General features: G+C 37.7%; 1 protein-coding gene across 4 annotated transcripts in view; it reads right to left on the bottom strand.

The window, feature by feature from the left end:
* MACROD2 (mono-ADP ribosylhydrolase 2) overlaps positions 1-16556 on the bottom strand; it is a 2170814-nt gene that overhangs the window by 2074818 nt on the left and 79440 nt on the right. For 3 of the 4 annotated variants that reach the window (XM_070471908.1, XM_070471910.1, XM_070471909.1), the window contains exon 3: positions 1779-1886. In XM_070471908.1, the coding sequence (XP_070328009.1) occupies positions 1779-1886 (108 nt within the window). Of the gene's footprint in view, positions 1-1778; positions 1887-5410; positions 5482-16556 lie in introns of those variants that run through there. The other variant, XM_070471911.1, reaches the window with a different exon arrangement.

Raw genomic sequence — 16556 nt, 5'->3', positions numbered from 1 at the left:
AGACTCTCCAAATTCCCACTCTTTGTCTCATAAATGATTAGCTGAACTATTTGTACCCATCAAGCCAGAATGGTTGATCAATGCCTATTAACCAGACTTGACCAAACTTTATTCAGCCTTCTTTCCTTCCTCCAAGCCCCTGAACTCTGACCTACCCTTGAGCAATGGAAGGTGAACAACCCCTCTTTAATAACCCCTTCCAAAATAAGCTGGCCTCAAGGAAAAATGTTCCCTGATCAACTGTCCAATCTTGCCACCCACATCCTGTTCACGCCTCTCTGTAAAAAAAAATGTCCTTTTCTGCTTGAACTTTGAGATGCTTGCTTATCTCATAGTCAAAGTGGTTCTTCCTATCGCAGTATTCTTTCTCCTCCTACTGAGATAATTCTCCACCCCTTGTTTGTAATAATCTTTTTGAATAATGCTTCTCTTTACCTAAGTCTGCATTTGTTTTTAAACCTTTTAACTTGTAAAGAGCCTAACTTTACAGAACACAAATTAAAATTATGAAATAAAAAAAAAAAAATAAAATAAAATAAAATTATGAAATATCCAATTACTGTTATTTATTTTTATAGAATCACAAACATAATGTATTTCTTAAGATACAGTCACATGGTAAAATATATAAAAGATACAGACCACTATAAAATAAACTAAAATTAAAATTTAACATTGTTATTTTCCCAATGTTTGAAACCCCAAATTATAAGCTCATTAATCATAAAATAAACCATTAAAAACAAACATAAACAGCTGAAACCAAGCAACTGAGTTTGGAAACTATAGAAATAATTTCTTTATATTTTACTTCTGTCTGGTGTAGATCAAACATCTCTTTACAAAGTCAAAAGAAGGAAAAGCTTAATGAACTTGCTTTTATGTTGGCCAACTATTAACTGAAGCATTAAATCAACAATAATACAGCTGCTAAAGTTCTTTCTAAGGAACTTTCTGCAACAACCTGTTACTTTTCCAGGGGTCCAGTACCCTAGTTACAACTTAGCATGGATACCATGTAGAGTTAGCACATTAACTGCAGCACATACATAAAACAAATGCTCAATGTCTTTAATACATGACATTTCTATCTCTGGAAGGGTATTTTTTCTTAAATACTTATATTCCTATTTATGAAAAAATATTTTTAAACAATAAATATTTTGTACTGCAAGCAGATGGGGTATAGGGTCCCCAGAGAAAGAGAATCAGGCATGGCTTTCTTGATTTTAAAGAAGTCATTTCTGGCCTGTCATTTTGTGATCTAAGCCTGGGTAACAGTGCTTGCCCTTGAATACATCTCAGTAATTACTGATCTTGCCGGAAGTGGAGGAATGCAGGAACAAAGGAGGAACAGTCAAGAAACAATAGTTTAGCAGTGAAACAGAGTCCTCGTTCCTCCTTAAGGCATACATATAACAATTTGTGTGAGTTAGGCGGGATGGAGCATGGAAAGATGATAATGACCTTTTCTGACTTCAACCAACTAAAACTTGGGCTCTGTCAACCTTTGCCCCAGCTCTAAGCTGAATTCTCCCCTGCTCAAGCCCTTTCATGAGTATACAAGTACCCTTAGCATAAAAATTCCCCAATCTTACTATTCTGGGAAACACTGCTTTGGAAAAGATCCCCAGTGTTCTTCTTACTTGCTGTAAGTAATAAATCTTTCTTTCTCTCAATTTTTGGCTTGGTTGTATCTTTTGGCCTGATACCTAAGACGCAAACCCAGATTTAGGGCAACAGTATAACAAACACATCACAAAATATCAACTACTCACCCGCATTGACTATAGCATCCACCTCTAGCAATGTGATGTCACCTCTATACAGAGAAACTTTCTCACTCAAACTTTTCTTCACCTGTGATGGTTCCTGAGTATTTTCTTCTGTAATAAAGAAGGGACGTATATTAATAGTAATATTCTTAGTTAATTTAATATAGACAATTTTAATACAAGAGCCAATATGTGTCACACTCTGACACATTAGACAAGTGGAAATAAATGTGTAACTATTACCAGGAATGTGGTCTATTCCCGAATTATCAAGTACTCCTCAATACAAAATGCAGTATCATATATATAATAGGCATTCAGTAAATTTAGCCCTGTTATATTGGTCAACAAAATGTTCAATTATAACATTGAACATATAATGTTCTATTAACATTATAAAGATATGAATTTTAAGATATAATTATTTACAGCTGGTTTCACAAGAATATGAGAAAAAAATGTGCAAATGACCAACAAAATAATGAACAAGTTTATTTCTATTTTGTTCAAGTCACCTAAACAGCATCCTTGAAAAGAACATTTACTCAGAACAAAAAAACGTAGGTTCTGCTCTTTGACATGTAACAAGCTGTCCCTTGGAATGGTAGGGGATCAAGAATACAGGACAGTGTGAAACATCTCCTTTATCAAGTTCTATAAACCTTTCACTCTAGAGGGCACTGCTAGATTTCAAAGAGAAAAAGCTCTGTCCCGCACACAACAGTCAGCATGCTGGTACATTTAAAACAAGCCAAACATTACCTTCTAAAACCTGATATATTTTTAATGTTTTACAGCAGTACTATAATTTGTATTTTCATGTATTTTAAACAAATAATAATATTAAAATATATTAAACAAAGCTATATAAAGTCAATGTTTTAAAATACATTGAATTGCTATATATAAAAAGTTTTCTAATATATTTTTAGGAAAGATGATTTATAAATTCAAGTGTTTTTAACTATTTATGAATATGTGCAAGTGTTTCAAGGGGGGAGGTAATGCTATTGATTCACAAAGACACTGTCAAATAAGCATGAAATTTTGAGGTATGTGGTGGATTAGAGGTGGTAAGGTTACAAGCCACTTAAATCATCTTTGGGTTCCAATAACCAAAGAAAAAGTTGGCCAAGACTAAGGTAATCAAACTGTGGCCATAAAAGTGATCTTTCCTCTCTTCATCTCCAAAGCATCCCCTTCTTTGCAGCCACTTCTCCTTAAAGGATTCTAATGAATTATTCATTGGTGGTGGTATGCATGCATGCTCAGTCACTCAGTCACATCTGACTCTTTGCGACACCACCAGGCTCCACTGTCCGTGGAATTTTTCAGGCAAGAATGCTGGAATGGGTTGCCATTTCCTTCCTCAGGGGATCTTCCCAACTCAGAGACTGAACCTCTGTCTCCTGCATCTCCTGCACTGGCAGGCAGATTCTTTACCACCGAGCTGCCAGGGAAGACCCTTGGTGGTGGTAGTAATACTAAAAATAATAAGTAGGAAAATAATGTGGGAGAACTGTATGTTAAAACAACAAATATTTCAGAAGACTTCAAAATAAAACACCCTTACAGCAGACTTGACCACCTCAGAGAATCCTAGAGTGCTGTTTTCCTAAGTCACGTAAAGAGGAAGAGCTTAGACTTTTCTACCAGACTGTTCAAATCTTGGTTCTACCAATTAACAACTGGGTGACCTTGGGTAAGTTATCTATTTTCGTCATGTCTCAGTTCATAAATTACTGGCTCCTTTACAGTGAACATGAGTTCATTACTTGGAACTTAGAATGTTTGAATAATATTTGGTCCACTGTAAGCTCTTAAGTTTTTCATTCAGAAGACTAAGATCATGGCATCTGGTCCCATCACTTCATGGGAAATAGATGGAGAAACAGTGGAAACAGTGTCAGACTTTATTTTTGGGGGCTCCAGATCACTGCAGATGGGGACTGCAGCCATGAAATTAAAAGACACTTGCTCCTTGGAAGAAAAGTTATGACCAACCTAGACAGCATATTAAAAAGCAGAGACATTACTTTGCCAACAAAGGTCCATCTAGTCAAAGGTATGGTTTTTCTAGTAGTCATGTATGGATATGAGAGTTAGACTATAAAGAAAGCTGAGTGCCAAAGAATTGATGCTTTTGAACTATGGTATTGGAGAAGACTCTTGAGAGTCCCTGGGACTGCAAGGAGATCCAACCAGTCCATCCTAAAGGAAATCACTCCTGAATATTCATTGGAAGGACTGATGCTGAAACTCCAATACTTTGGCCACTGGATGCAAAGAACTGACTCACTGGAAAAGACCCTGATGCTGGGAAAGATTGAAGGCGGGAGGAGAAGGGGATGAAAGAGGATGAGATGGTTGGATGACATCACCGACTCAATGGACATGAGTTTGAGTAAACTCTGGGAGTTGGTGATGGACAGGGAGGCCTGGCATGCTGCAGTTCATGGAGTCACAAAGAGTCAGACACGACTGAGTGACTGAACTGAACTGAAGCTCTCAATATACATTTCCTTTTTTAACAAAGGTTTTACTAAGGTGACAAAAATTATTTCAGCATCTATATTCAAAAAGCCACAATAGCTTTTAACTGTTTTCAATATTTATTATTACCCTGATTTATTATTATCCTGACTCCTTATCAGTGAAAGAGAACAATTTCTGTTTGTGCTCTTACTAACCCTTCAATGCCTGGCCCAATGACAAAGACTTTAAGTCACAAGACCCTGAGTTCCATGACCAACAAGCTTCTATTCTTACCACTTTTACCAAACTAGAAAGTCCTAATTCCCAATTAAAGATCGTTGGATGATAATAAATATTAGTATTTGGTAGTTTTGTTGGAAAATTCTGGGTATTTGGACTATTGAGAACCTAGATATTATAAGGACTTCTCACTGATGATGAGTTTCAAAGCTCCATCAGGCATTTAATTGATAAGCATATCACAAATGAAAGCGGAAAGATGGGACTGTTTCAATTTGGGAGACAGGGTAAACAGATTCTCAATCTAGCTACATTTAGTTCTAAAAAGTATTTCATTTTCTTACGAAGCATTATGTCTATAATGCTGCATGTATTGTAATGTGACTTTAAAACACATATAGAAATAAATCATGTATTTTTTCCCAAAACAAGAATTATATTAGAAAACATCAAAGTTTAAACCATTTATACCACAGTTCAGTTTTCTTAAAAGAAATCCTAATCTCTTAACTGCAAACTGTAAAATGGGATATTTTAAGCCTAAAGTTTCAAACAATTCAACATCTTTAATATATACACTGCTATGACATGTCATTCAATAAGTTACTCAAAATGGTCTTATCAGAATTATCAGCATCATGAAGGAATATTTTTATCTCTCTTTTTAAAATTCACATGAGCATCTTTTTTCCTCATAGCCAGTACACTTGCTAACCAACTCTTCTCATAGTATATCAAAAAGGCCTAAATGTACTAAAAAACTAAAATTTGATAGTATCAATAACCATCAGTATTTCCTCCAACAATAAACCAAAACCAAACGGCTATTTTTGACTACCAACTGTTCTCTGTAAATGCAACACTATAAATTACCACTACAGGACACATCTTTTATTTGAATATTTAATACAACATACTACCTTCGTTTTCACCCAGCTGTGTTCCATCAGTGCTGATTCCAATGTGTTTTTTGCCATACCCTGGGTTTTCAGTAATAAACAGGACAGAAAATTGCCAAGCATTGTTCCCGCACAGACACTCTTTATGTACACAAAGCACTGACTTACATCATGTTCCTCACGGGCTTTAGCCAACTGAAAGCTGAAATATCTGTTCAGTGTACACATATGAGAGTAGCTGCTCTTCCAGACTGTATTCTATTGATATTATGCATGTTAAACAAAAACACAGGTTTTATACGGGAACTACCACAATAAGGGAAAAGAGATCTCAGTACAGAACTGGGCTCAATTCCCAATCAGCAAAGACAAGTGGAGATTTATGGCCAAGAAGCAGAGTGGGGATCAGTGGGAAGAAAATTACTCTCACTAAGAGGAAACTATGGGGGTGAGGAAAGATTTTGGTTAAACAAGCACAATTCTTGCTGAAGAATTGTCAGGTAGTCAGATATCACCTAGGGTAGGTATTGGGTGGCAGGCAAGGGAAACAGAATTTTACTAGACATGAAGGGTGACCAGATATCAAGGATGGAAAATTCTCTCTAAATTGATAAAGCAGGATTCTTATGACAGTTGAACAGTGTAAGTTCGGCAAGGAGGGGTCTAGAAAAAAGGGTTTGAAGGAACCTGACTTGTGTTAGTCACTCAGTCGTGTCCGACTACTTCTGACCCCATAACTGTAGCCCACCAGGCTTCTCTGTCCATGGAATTCTCCAGGCAAGAATACTGGAGTGGGTAGCCATTCCCAACTCCAAGAGGTCTTCCCAACCCAGGGATTGAAACTGGGTCTCCTGCATTGCAGGTGGATTCTTCACTGTCAGAGCCACCACGGAAGGAAGCCCTGTTTAGTCAAGGAACCTGACTGAAGATTAGTTAAGGAAGAGAGTCTTTGTCAGTCCCTGCTCTTATCTGAAGAAAGAGACATTCTTCTTTGAACAAAGTAAGTCCATCTGTCATTAGGTTGCCGTTTGTCCTTTAAGGACCGTCTGAACTATTAGTTGAGGCTTGGTTAAGTAGAGGATATTTGCGAGGTGGCACAAGCAGTCAGGCATTTAATGAGGGGAATTTCTATGAAAAGAAAAAGAAAAACAAAGATTATTGATCGGCGCATATGATAAAACTAGTTTCTGAGCCCAGAGGGAAGACATTGAGAAGATACCCAGATGATGGGCTTGAATCGTCTTTTGCAGTTTGAATATCCTTAGTGATGGCATCGGGTGTTTCAGCAGACTTTCTAAATGGCCCTCACAATAGCAAGCATGAAAGTTGTACAACATACATGATCTGTTGTGGTGATTTCTTTGAAGTTTATATCAGGTCACCAGCTTCAGCTTCTAGGGCTCCAAGAAAGGGGCAGGTTTAGTTCTCAATGAGGCCAAATCAGGAGGAGGGTAGAAAAATTGGAAATATTTTGGAGAGTTGTATCCAGACACTGGAAGAAACTAGAAAACTGAGAGCATAAGCAAGATGATCAACAAGACTGGAATTTAATAATCCACAAGGATACACTACAGTTTACCACTGAAACATAAAATATTTCTGTACAGTCAACCTGGCCCCCACCCCCCATTTTTATTCTTGTTTACAAAATAAGTCTCGTCTCATTAGACTTAGCCTGATTATTTACCTAAGTGCAGCAAGAATGATCACTGACCACTCAGGCCTTTCAGGTTTGCTTTGAGGGAACTTTTCATAAAGAATCTCAAATTAGACTTCTGAAATCCTCTCAAGGCTAGGAGGTGGCAAACAGATGGGGAAACAATGGAAACAGTGACAGACTTTGTTTTCTTGGGCTACAAAATCACTGCAGATGGTAACTGCAGCCATGAAATTAAAAGACAGCTGCTCCTTGGGAAAAAAAGCTATGACCAACCTAGACAGCATATTAAAAAGCAGAGACATTACTTTGCCAACAAAGGTCCATCTAGTCAAATCTATGGTTTTCTCAGTAGTCATGTATGGATGAGAGAGTTGGACCATAAAGAAAGCTGAGCGCTGAAGAACTGATGCTTTTGAACTGTGGTGTTGGAGAAGACTCTTGAGAGTCCCTTGGACTGCAAGGAGATCGAACCAGTCCATCCTAAAGGAAATCAGTCCTGAATATTCATTGGAAGGACTGATGCTGAAGCTGAAGCTCCAGTACTTTGGCCACCTGATGGGAAGAAATGACTCAATGAAAAAGACCTTGATGCTAGGCAAGATTGAAGGCAGGAAGAGACAGGGACAACAGAGGATGAGATGGTTGGATGGCATCATTGACTCGATGGACATGAGTCTGAGCAAGCTCTGGGAGTTGGTGATGGATAGGGAAGCCTGGCATGCTACAGTCCATGGGGTCGCAGAGTCAGACATGACTGAGTGAGTAAACTGAACTGAACAAAGATTGGAAGCCAATCTAAGAACTTACCACCAAATTTAACCTGTAATGCCTACAAATTTGGGTAAATTCATCTCTTCTCAGTCTCATCTCCCAGAATATCCTACAGTTCCTGGGATTCCCAGGAAGTGACCTTTCTTACTCATCTGTAAAGCTGAGAACTCTATAAACCATGTACCAGGCTGGTTTCTCCAAAGGGCTTTGTTAGCATTGGCTCTATAAAACAAATCTTAGTTCCTTACAACTGTCTTATAACATGAGATCTACATCTTTGAGATTCTTATTCTCAAATACAATATTCCAGCCCAAGTCTATATAACTAATTTTTCCAATTATGTCCTGTTACAAGGAAAACAGATTCCTATTAAACTTATACAAATAATGTCACTGTCATGAAAATAAGAATACTCAGTAGAGACTCTGAATTCTGGAGCGATCAAGTAGGGAGAAAAGATAAAAGTTTCATTTTTATTTACAAAAGTATAATCACCTAAATTGCCATGAGTCATAGACAGCTTGAGAAAAGATAAAAAGGAGTTCCTTAACTAAAACATTGAAGAACCAGCAATGTTACAAAGCAATAACCAGAAAAATCAAAATCATTCTTTGTTAGTTCATTCAATTCCATGTAACTGATTCTTTCTTCCCATTGGCATTATTTAATGTATTAGAACAACTACAACAAACTCACTTTTACTTCATTAACTCGATACCTATATTAACGACTCTTATATACTGAGATCTATTTCCCAGTTCTCTGTTCTGTTCTACTAAACACTCTTTATACTATACTCTTTTTTTCTTCATGTAATGGATTTTTGTTCTGCTAGACCTTGGGTCAGTTTTTTTTGTTTGTTTGTTTGTTTTTTTTTTTTTTTTTTGCTTTTTTAACCAGTCAGCTTCTCCATTAGTACTAGAAATCCTTACTCGATCCAGAGGTATAGTCTCAAAGTTATTTAAGCAATAGTGCCCTCAGAAGCTGCACTCCAAAGTACTTGTCATAGTTCTTTTCATGGATTTCTGAAACAGCCACTTTTTTTTGTTGAAGACAAAGCACTTTTGCCTATAACTGACTACAAGAGTTTTCAGGGAAGAATCACAGTAAAACAAAAATTATCTGTGGATGATAAAAGATTTAAAACAGTCATTGTCAAAGGTCTGAGGAGACTTTATTATAAAAATTTTATACAATTGATATGGGAATATTTATTTCTATGACTTATAATGTTCAAATAACTCAAATTAGGGAGAGAAGGACTATGGGTTTGGGATTAGCAGAGGCAAACTATTACATATAGAATGGATAAACAACACAGTCTTACTACATTCAGCACAGGGAACTATATTCAATATCCTGTTACAAACCAAAATGGGAAAGAATATGAAAAAGAATATGTTGTTGTTCAGTCACCCAGTCGTGTCCAACTCCTTGTGACCTCATGGACTGCAGCATGCCAGGCCTCTCTGTCCCTCACCGTCTCCTGAAGCTTGCTGAAGTTCATGATTGTTGCATCAGTGATGACATCCAGCCATCCCATCCTCCGACGTCCTCTTCTCTTTCTGCCCTCAATCTTTTCCAGCAACAGGGACTTTTCCAATGAGTCAGTTCTTCGCATCCATTGACCAAAATACTGGAGTTTCAGCTTCAGCATCAGTCCCTCCAATGAATGTTTAGGACTGATTTTCTTTAGGACGGACTGGTTTGATTCCCTTGCTGTCCACGGACTTTCAGGAGTCTTATCCAGCACCACAGTTTGAAAGCATCAATTCTTCAGCACTCTGCCTCCTTTATGTTCCAGCTCTCACAACCATATGTGACAGCTGGAAAGACCATAGTCTTGACTATATGGACCTTTGTCAGCAGAGTAATGTCTCTGCTTTTCAACACACTGTCTAGGTTTGTCATAGCTTTCCTGCCAAGAAGCAATCGTCGTCTGATTTCACGGCTGCAGTCACCATCCACAGTGATTTTAGAGCCAAGAAGAGGAAGTCTGTCTGTACTTCCACCTTTTCCCCCTCTATTTGCTATGAAGTAATGGGGCCAGATGCCATGATCTTAGTTTTTTTAGTATTTGGTTTTAAGCTGGCTCTTTACTCTCCTCCTTCACCCTCATCAAGGGGCTCTTCCTCTTCACTTTCTGACATTAGGTGGTATCATCTGCATATCTGAGGTTGTTGATGTTTCTCCCACCTATCTTGATTCCAGCTTGTAACTCATCCAGCCCAGCATTTCTCATGATGTGCTCAGCCTATCAACAAATAGGGTGACAGCAGACAGCCCTGTCATACTCCTTTCTCAATTTTGAACCAATCAGTTGTTCCATACAGGGTTCTGACTGTTGCTTCTTGACCCACAAACAGGTTTCTCAGGAGACAAGTAAGATGGTCTAGTATTCCCATCTCTTTAAGAGCTTTACACAGCTTATTATGATTCACCCAGTCAAAAGCTTTGATGTAGTCGATGAAGCAGAGGTAGACGTTTTTCTGGAATTCCCTAGCTTTTTCTACGACCCAGAAAATGCTGGCAATTTGATCTCTGGTTCCTCTCCCTTTTCTCAACCCAGGCTGGACATCTAGAAGTTCTTGACTCGAATAGCACTGAAGTCGAGCATGCAAGATTTTAAGCATGACTTTACTACCATGGGAGATGAGTGCAACTGTCCGATGGTTAGCACATTGTTTAGTGTTACCCTCCTTGGGAACTGGGATGAGGATTGACCTTTACAAATCCTGTGGCCACTATGGAATCTTCCAGATTTGCTGACATATTGAATGCAACACTTTGATGGCATCATCCTTAAGGGTTTGTTGTTGGTTGGTCACTCAGTAGTGTCCAACTCTTTGCGACCCCATGAGCTGCAGCACACCAGGATTCCCTGTTCTTCATCAACTCCCAGAGCTTGCTCAAACTCACGTCCATAGAGTCGGTGATGCCATCCAACCATCTCATCCTCTGTCGTCCCCTTCTCCTCCCGCCTTCAATCTTTTGCAGCATCAGGGTCTTTTCCAATGAGTCAGCTCTTCACATCAGGTGGCCAAAGTACTGGAGCTTCAGCTTCAGCATCAGTCCTTCCAATGAATATTCAGGACTGATTTCCTTTAGGATGGACTGGTTGGATCTCCGTGCAGTCCGAGGTACTCTCAAGAGTCTTCTCCAACACCACAGTTCAAAATTTTGAATAGTTCTACTGGAATTATGTTACATCCACTAGCTTTATTAACAGCACTGCTTCCTAAGGTCCAGAATGCCTTCAGTCTCCAGAATGCCTGGTTCTGGCTGACTGATCACACCATCATAGTAATCCAGTTCATTTGGATCTTTTCTGTACAGTTCTTCCATGTACTCCTTCCATCTCTCCTGATCTCATCAGCATCTACTATGTCTCTACAATTTATGTCCTTTATTGTACCCATCTTTGGGCAAAGTGTTCCCTTGGTATCTCCAATTTTCCTGAGGAGATCTCTAGTCTTTTCCCTTCTGTTGTTTTCTTCTAGTTTATACACTGTTCACTGAAGAAGGTCGTCTTGCCTCTCTGTGCTGTTTTTTGGAAATCTGTATTTAGTTCAATTTAGTTCAATATACCTTTCCCCTTCTCCATCACTTTTTGCTTCTCTTCTTTCTTTAGCTATTTGTAAGGCCTCCTCAGATAACACATGGCCTTCTTGTTTTTTTTTTTTTTCCCTTGGGTCTTGTTCACTGCCTCCTGTACAATATTATGACCTCCGTCCATAGTTCTTCAGGCACACTGTTTACAAGTTCTAATCCCTTGAATCTATCTATTCATTACCTCCACTGAATAGTCATAGGGATTCTGATTTAAGTCGTACTTGGCTGGCTTAGTGGTTTTCCCCGCTTTCTTTAGTTTAAGCCTGAATTTTGCTAGAAGAAATGATGATCTGAGCCACAGCCAGCTCCAGGTCTTGTTTTTTGCTGATTGCATATTCTTCTCCATTTTCAGCTACAAAGAATGAAATCTATTTGATTTCTGTATTGGCTATTTGGTGATGTCCATGTGTAAATTTCTCTCTTGTGTTGTTGAAAAGGGTGCTTGCTATGACCAATGCATTCTCTTGGCAGAATTCAGTTAGCCTTTGCCTTGCTTAATTTTGTTCTCCAAGGCAAACTTGCCTGTTACTCCAGGTATCTCTTGACTTCCTACTTTTTTTTTTTTTTTTTACTGAAGGATAATTGCTTTACAGAATTTTGCTGTTTTCTGTCAAACCTCAACATGAATCAGCCATAGGTTTATATATATTGTATTCCAATCCCCAAAGATGAACAGAACATCTTTTTTTGGTGTTAGTTCTAGGAAGTCTTCTAGGTCTTCATAGAACTGATCAACTTCAGCTTCTTTGGCATTGATGGTAGGGGCACAGATTTAGATTACCGTGATGCTGAATGGCCTGCCTTGGAAATAAACCAAGATCATTCTGTCATTGTTGAGGCTGCACCCATGTACTGCATTACAGACTCTTTTCTTGATTATGAGGGCTACTCCGTTTCTTCTATGGGATTCTTGCCCATAGTAGTAGATATAAAGGTCATCTGAATTAAATTTGCCCTTTCCCATTCATTTTAGTTCACTGATTGCTAAGATGTTGATGTTTACTCTTACCATCTCCTGCTTGACCAATTCCAATTTACCTTGATTTGTGGACCTAACATTTCAGGTTCCTACGCAATACTGTTGTTTGCAGCAGGGGATTTTACTTTTATGACCAGACATATCCACAACTGAGCATCATTTCCGCTTTGGCCCAGCCACCTCATTCTTTCTGGGAATATTAGTAGTTCTCCTTCACTCTTCCCCAGGAGCATACTGGACACCTTCAGACCTGGGGGACTTATCTTTCAGTATCATATCTTTTTGTCCTTGTATACAGTTCATGAGGTTCTCATAGCAAGTATCCTGGGGTGGTTTGCCATTCCCTCCTCCCGAGTTTTGTCAGAACTCTCCGCAATGACCCACCCATCTTGGGTGCTTGGGTGGCCCTATTCAACATGGTTCATAGCTTCATTGAGTTATGCAAGCCCCTTCACCATGACAAGGCAGTGATCCACATGAAGGGGAAAAAGGAAATATAGATACACATATATATATAAAACTGGAAAGCTTTGTTGTACAGCAGAAATTAACATGGCATTGTAAATCAACTACACATTGATTTAAAAAGACTCAAATTACAGCTCACAAAATTATAACAGGATATATGATGGATAAAAAGTGTACTGGTAAATTTCTACGAACTTCACACAACTTCTCAAATATCTATTAATAATTTTTACCCACACAAATAAAAGCTAGAGAAAGTTAAGTATTTCTTATTTGACAATGTGTCACGTGCAATTTAAGACATGAAATAAACCAAATTATTTTTTTAATGTTTCCTTTTTTTTAAGTATACAATTTGATGCATTTATTTTTTTTTTCCATTTATTCTTATTAGTTGGAGGCTAATTACTTTACAATATAGAAGTCCAATGCGCTATCCACTGTACCACAGAGCCACTTATGTTTCTTTCTTATTAGGTGAAAAAAAAAACCCTCTGAGATTTTCCAAGGCCCCTGTGGGAAACATCAATCTCAGTTAGAGTTGACAATTTCGTTTAGAATTTGACTTTGGGAAGTTGTCAAAATATCAAAAGGCTTGAACACTTGAATAAATAGGATCATAGATGACTATGAAATAATCCTTAAGTTCTTATAAATGAATAAAAACACAGGAAATTATTTTGATAAGACACAGAATTCTTGTTTCTAAGCAGATAACTTAAAAGATAATGACCTTTCTATGATCTCTTATTAAGAACAGACTAATTATCCAAGAAAACTTTGCTGTTTTAACAGAGAGAAAATCCAACTCTAATTTTGCATCAGTAGATTATTAGGCTTATTTAAAACAAAAAAAAACAAATTCATTCAATCTTAACTAATTTGATCACAGATAAAATTCCTATTCTGAAAACCATCTGTAACTCTATATCTATTCAAGTTTTCTCCTGTGTTTTTCCTCTTTCTCATTCTGAGCTAACCATTTATTTCAAATTAAAATAAAATGACTCTCTTTTCCCTTAACAACAACAACAAAAATCTTCCATTCCTCACAAATTGTGCATACAGAGTTGTTTCTCTTCTTTATTATTTTTAATCAGTGCTCTTTACAGAAAAGACTAAGAAGTAAACTATTGCAGATTGTCACATGCCAGCATTCTGCAGCAAGGGCTTCCCTGGTAGCTCAGTTGGTAAAGAATCCGTCTGCAATACAGGAGACTCTGGTTCGATTCCTGGGTTGGAAGATCCACTGGGGAAGGGATAGGTTACCCACTCCAGTATCCTTGGGTTTCCCTTGTGGCTTAGCTGGTAAAAAAAAAAAAAAAATCCGCCTGCAATGCGGGAGACCTGGGTTCAATCCCTAGGTTGGAAAGATCCCCTGGAGAAGTGAGTGGCTACCCACACTTCAGTATTCTGACCTGGAGATTTCCATGGACTGTACAGTACCCAGAGTCGCAAAGAGTTGGACACAATTGAGCAACTTTCACTTTCAGCATTCTGTAGCAGACTAGCAAATTTCATGCATATAGCATCTTTTGATTTCCAGAGACATGTTTTTTAATGGTACAATCTTTCAATATGGCAAAAGAATACTTATTAACATATTCAAATATATTTAGCTTCTCTATACTACATTAAAAGAAACCAAAGTATATAAACTTGAAGTTATGTTCAGTAATTAGTATTTCAATAACTTATTTTACTTGAAAATAATCAAGATTTTTAATAAACATCTATACTTAAGTATACTTACTTAAGGTTACAAGGTACTGAGAAGTCTTTGGAAACTATTTTTATACAGGCATATTATAACATAAAACAAAGCTCGCCATCATTTCAAGTTATTACCCTGTTAACTATTTTTATAGCACATGCATGTTAGGCAAGCTTTGCAAAGCAAAAACCTAAAAATGTTAAACATATGGATCTTCTTTTAATGCTATGCTTGATATTCAAGATATCATAAATGGCAAGCAATTCATTTTTACTACATCTTTACTTGTACATTTGGTCTTTGGTTGAATTTATAATATTTATAATCTAAATACCTAGCAGATAAAACATAAGCTTATTTGACTAGTAAGCCCAGTACAACAAAAATGTATGCTCAGTTTTTATATTTACTGCTTATAACTCAGAAGTCAAACTTTTTTTTTAAGCCAAAAGTATTAAACTAGTCTTATTTACCAAAAATTTACCCAAGTCATGAAAATATGAAAAGGTTTTGGGCTAGTTTTTATATTTCTAAGAGTATTAGGAATATTTTATTTATACAATGTTAATTTATCTCCAAAAATCCAATTTGCATAGAGTTCCTTAATAGGATTTTATGAATTATTCTGATAATACCATCCAAAAGTAGAAAAATATCACATACATATAACATGCATACATATCAATACATAAACATACATACAGACATCCACACAGAGATTCTACAATTTTCACTCTAAAATTTTAGCCATGAGTCAGGTATATACAGCAATATACTCTGGTCTTTTCTCCCCTTAATATTTTTATCCAAATGTTGCTTCTGGTAGAAGAACAAGTTAATGTTATCCATTCAATATGAGAGTTAATGTTTTTTACCAGTATTTGCGGAGGAAACTTTGAAGATTTTTCATTTGCCCAGATACGTAATCTTAAGGAGGCTGTGGACTAAATTTTAGGTGAGAAAATGACAGGAAATATCAAGCAGCTGCCTGGATGTGCCCAAAGCCTGTCTGAGGAACAAAACATTCAGTCTGTTTTCAATTACCTTTTCTTCCTTTTGAGCCTCAAGTATTAACGGTTGCTTTCAAGGGCCCCTGAGTTCCTTGAGAGTCCCCTGTGAAGGACAAGGGGCCTAAAGTTCCAGTGCTATATAAGCTGAGTAGCTGAAGTAGGAAGGAAAAAGTTAAGCAAGGGAGAGAGAGATGGAGAAGTTAGGAGTTTTGAAGAGGGATTTATCAAAGATTGAAATGGAATTGAAGCGTACATAAAAGGTGTAACAGAAGGAAGAAGGACCAGAAGTAATGGGAAAGGGATCTTAGTCTTAGAGAATCCAGTTTGAAGAAATTTTAAGTTTCCCAAAGAAGCCAGCCAATGAAGTTCCAAAATATCCACAGTAGTCATGCCAGACTATACAATGGATTCCTACAAGAAAGGAAGTAGAACGAGATGGCAGAGCACATAGTCCACAGGGGCTCAAGAAGGGGGTTTCAACTACCTGAGAAGTCCCCACGGGAGAGGCACACCAAACAGAGAGAAGAGAGGACTTACAAAGGCGCTTCCAGCCCAAGAGTGAATCTCTGCTTGCAATAAGGAGTCAAGAAGAAAGATTTCCAACCCAGCAAGCACCTTTCAAACAAAGAAGCCTGAACCTCTAACTCAGCTTCAGAGAGTACACTCAGAATTTTGAGATTACAAATCTACTCCTATTGTGTCTCAACTGACAGTCATCTGGGGCTCTGGCTCAATGGAGATCACCACCAGGCCCTAGAGATCACTAATGATCTCTCCCTCTCAAATGATCTCTACCTTTCACTGTCTTTGAGCTATTCTATAATTCTGTACTCCCAGGTGACACTAGTGATAAATGATCTGACTGCCAATGCAGGAGACCCAAGACACACAGGTTCAGTCCCTGGAGTGCAATTCCAGTATCCTTACCTGGAAAATTTCACAGACAGAGGAG

Source organism: Odocoileus virginianus, chromosome 9 (assembly GCF_023699985.2).
Source record: "Odocoileus virginianus isolate 20LAN1187 ecotype Illinois chromosome 9, Ovbor_1.2, whole genome shotgun sequence".
NCBI lineage: Eukaryota > Metazoa > Chordata > Mammalia > Artiodactyla > Cervidae > Odocoileus > Odocoileus virginianus.
Note: the sequence above shows the minus strand (reverse complement) of the source record. Positions and strands in the feature narration are given on the sequence as shown.